This window comes from Canariomyces notabilis, assembly GCF_033297395.1.
Source record: "Canariomyces notabilis strain CBS 508.74 unplaced genomic scaffold N656scaffold_1, whole genome shotgun sequence".
In the NCBI taxonomy this organism is placed as follows: domain Eukaryota; kingdom Fungi; phylum Ascomycota; class Sordariomycetes; order Sordariales; family Chaetomiaceae; genus Canariomyces; species Canariomyces notabilis.
The window spans coordinates 2795779-2799222 of NW_027041823.1; the positions used below are offsets into that span (position 1 = coordinate 2795779).

Sequence of the window (3444 nt, forward strand, 5' to 3'; positions counted from 1 at the left end):
GTTGCTGCTGTGCTTGTTGCTGCTGTGCTTGTTGCTGCTGTGCTTGTTGCTGCTGTGCTTGTTGCTGCTGTGTTTGACCTCCGTCCGCCTCATCCTCGGTGTCACTTGGGCTCTGAGAGGGGTCAATGCCAGGGTCCCTACGCAACCACTTTGCAGATCACGAGAGTTGGTGTTAGTTACACTGCCCCAAGACGACTGATTTGCGAGTGGAACTTGAATTGGCTGGGGGCTAGGTGTCAGACACACCTTTTGTAACTGTTGGATGTGCCGTCTTCGTACCGGAGGATTAGGAGGGTTTGAATACAAGGTGGACAGGTCATTATTCAGCCTCAGGGTATCCGGGTCATTGTTGCCATATCGCTGGCCCAACTTATGGTCGATGACACGGCGGATCGTGTTCATACCGGGGCGGTCCGCCGGCTCGTCCATCATACACCGTGCAACCAGGGTTCTGAGATCCCGATCGACGCTCTGAAAGAGAGGGTTCGCGTTGTCATTTCGACAGACGTACATCCCATAGCTCCTTTTTGGTCCCTCGGGTTTTTTTTTTTACGAGGCCTTCCCTGCGCACCTGTCTCTTTTGACTTTGCTGCTCTGCCTGATGCATCGTTAGATGCCGGTGGCGCCCTTTTGACTCCGCTAGCAGGTTGTGCAGCTGAAGCTTGGGTTGGAGCCTGGGCCGGAGCCTGGACCGGAGCTTGGACTGCAGCTTGGACCGGAGCTTGGACCGGAGGCTGAGCCAGAGGTTGGGCCGGTGCTGCGGCCGCTCCTCCGGCCGCTCCTGCTCCCTGTTTTGGTGGTAAGACTCTCTTCCTTTTTGTGGGCTTGTCATCTTGGTCAGGGTCCTCGCCGGGCAAAGGATGATAAGGAGGTTGGAATAGCGCCTCGGCCCTTTCCGGGATAGGCCCAACGGGTGGTCAGCATTGGGTGATCAAACACCACATCACTTGCCCGAGCTGAAACATATTTGTTGGCCATGAGTACCATCCAGCAACCTTGGGCAGAGAGAGGCGGAACGGAAACGACATAGTTCCATTCAGTGGTGAATTGTTCCTGCACCAACACGAGCGGTTAGTCGGCATCAACTTGAAATCAGCCCGGTTAACCCGCTAGGATGCCTTATGGGGGTATACCAGAAGCGTTTCCCATAGTCTCTCAGCTCCCATGACTTGATTCTGGAATCGTGTTAGTCGAGATGGTAGGTATGATACTACCTGAACAAGCCGAGGGTGAACCTACTTCCAGTTGGCCGCATCCATCAAGTCATTGATGTCTTGTATGAGTCCGAAGTCATTGAGCTAGACCAGACATTGATAGAAGAGGAGTTGAGCTAGGGGTTGGCTGTTGTGATGTTTTCATGTCGATCTCCTAGCTTGGGTACAAGTACAGAACGGACCTTCAAGACTGGTGAATGTTGGTGATAGGGGTCAATTTGTGCGGATTGCAGCGGCATGTTGTCGAATTCGCCAGGGCCCAAAAGTACTAGATTTGAAGTCAATCCCCAGGGGGGCAGGAGTTAGCACACAGCACATAGTGGGCCACCAACCTAAGTAGGACAGCGTTGGGTTCCTGTTGCGGGCTTACTGTTACTCGGTTCGATGCCGAAATGGACATAGTCCGTAGGCCTATCATCGACTCCTTGGACGCCAAACTTGAACCGCCGGAATTCATTGTCGGAGGGAATTCTCTCCCGTTTGGGTATCTGACACATAATCTGGCCAATATCTGGACGGAAAACGCAGCGCGACCGCCATCTCGAACACTGCAAGCTCATACCTCAGTACTAGATTCCAGCACACACAGGGACTAGACAGGGGCTTACAGCAATCAAAGAAGGCCCAGAGCGTCTGATTGCTCAGGGGTTCCCGCGGGTTCCTTAGTGCCGCGGTCCTGCACACTTTCTGTAATGTACCCGCCGGCAAGTATTCGAGTAAGAAGAGAAACGGAGGTTCCTTATCTGATGAGTTTGAGGTCCCTGAGCTGTGCGGAACCCCCTGACACTTCAGGCTCAGGTGGAGGAGGTGGAAGCTTAATGACTTGCACGATATGCTGGGAGCCTCTGAATCTCTGCTCGGAGCGCGTAACATGAGCATATATTCCATCATTCCAATTTTTTGCTCGGGTATGAAAACACGGAGCTCACTTGCTACAGACCACCCTGGGCCAAGACGGGACGTACCTCTTGATTGTCACGCTCCTCCTCAAGACCGCCCCAGTCGAGATCCAGGGGGGCTTTTGCAACATAGTATTTTGTGGTACCAGCTGCGTCCTCCCACCTGACGAGAGCGGCTAGACCCTGGCTAACCCAGTCAAGAATCTTGACAAGCTCGAGCCGCTGGGTAGCCTGCTGGAGAGTATTGAATTGCCGGAGTATATTTTCTAGGTCTTGGGCGGCGCCCCGGGGATCAAATTGGTTGTTCTGCACGAAAGTGTCGGCGGGGAGTAGACCGTAGTCATGTCCAATGGGGTGACTTCGAGTGTTGTTCGCCGCTGGTGCCGGCGCTGCCGGATTTGCCGCCTGTGCCGGAGCCGCCGGGATTGGTGGCAGTGCCGGAACTGCTGGATTTGCCACCGGTACCGGATTGTTTGCTCCCGGCCCCGGATTGTTTGCTGCCTGTGGCTGATCGAGGCCAAAGTCCCTCCGATTGACCCCCGGCCATTTCCCCACACCCCCGCCACGTTTGGGGGTTTGCAATCTTATAAAGATGGGTCTGCGCTGAGCTTCATCCCATTGATTCACCTTGCCTTTAATATAGAAATCGTGATAGTCTAACATGCGTTGGCGTTTTGCCTTACGCTCCCTGTTAGATGCCATGGTGTATTGTCATGAATTGGACAGTGGTAATCTGTTTTACGGTTTGGGGATCATGCACAACATCAAGGACATAAGCCGGTATTTGGCTCCCATGGTCGTAACCAGGAACAAAGGTTCGACCCACTCGATTGCTATTGAGTTGTCCCTTAATCTTTGATGCCATCCATTGATACTTAAGATTACTCCGGATCCGTCCGCTACCCCATATTCTGACAACGTCAACAGATCACGAGACTGACGAGTGAGCTGATACAAAGAACGATGAATATAATCTGTGGCATTATGTCGGAGTTGCCGAGATTGTTGTCACGAATACCTACCCCCTCCTTTGTCTTACTGTCACGAATACCTACCCTATCCTTTGTTGTACTGAGTGTATTAGCTGCCTTGCTCGGATCATCGACTTCAATGTCTCGCTGGTTCAGGTACGGTCGACACATGGGCATACGGAGATGGATCATCATGATAGCAACCAGGGGCCCCGATTGCTTGATGCAACCGAGGCATGGCCGTTAGCCTTATTCTGCACATCACGTAAATAATAGAGTGATGATTGATATGAAACTTCACATGATAAAAGCCAAGAGGCTCATTTGTAATAGATTCGTCAATAGGTATTCGAGCCATCT

The 3444-nt window shown here is 52.5% G+C and overlaps 2 protein-coding genes across 2 annotated transcripts in view; both read right to left on the minus strand.

The window, feature by feature from the left end:
- N656DRAFT_69473 (uncharacterized protein) overlaps positions 1-849 on the minus strand; it is a 1393-nt gene extending 544 nt beyond the window's left edge. The window contains exons 1-2 of the mRNA XM_064810680.1: positions 247-849; positions 6-148 (exon numbers count right to left, since the gene is read on the minus strand). Coding sequence (XP_064675474.1) covers positions 6-148; positions 247-513 — 410 coding nt within the window. The 5' untranslated portion in view covers positions 514-849. The remainder of the gene's footprint in view (positions 1-5; positions 149-246) is intronic.
- A 1843-nt stretch (positions 850-2692) lies between these two features.
- N656DRAFT_774128 (uncharacterized protein) lies at positions 2693-3321 on the minus strand. Its single transcript, XM_064814200.1, has 2 exons — positions 3041-3321; positions 2693-2928 (listed from the first exon to the last, which is right to left on the minus strand). Exons 1-2 carry the CDS (start codon positions 3094-3096, stop codon positions 2805-2807), a joined length of 180 nt encoding a protein of 59 aa, XP_064675475.1. The 5' UTR covers positions 3097-3321; the 3' UTR covers positions 2693-2804.
- Between the last annotated feature and the right edge of the window lie 123 nt (positions 3322-3444).

Bases quoted from the DNA above. Each gene is read 5' to 3' on its own strand.
- N656DRAFT_774128 (XM_064814200.1), bottom strand. From the start codon at position 3,096: ATGCCACAGATTATATTCATCGTTCTTTGTATCAGCTCACTCGTCAGT. The intron at 2,929-3,040 runs CTGTTGACGTTG...AGTGGGTCGAAC, and splicing joins TCACTCGTCAGTCTCGTGAT to CTTTGTTCCTGGTTACGACC.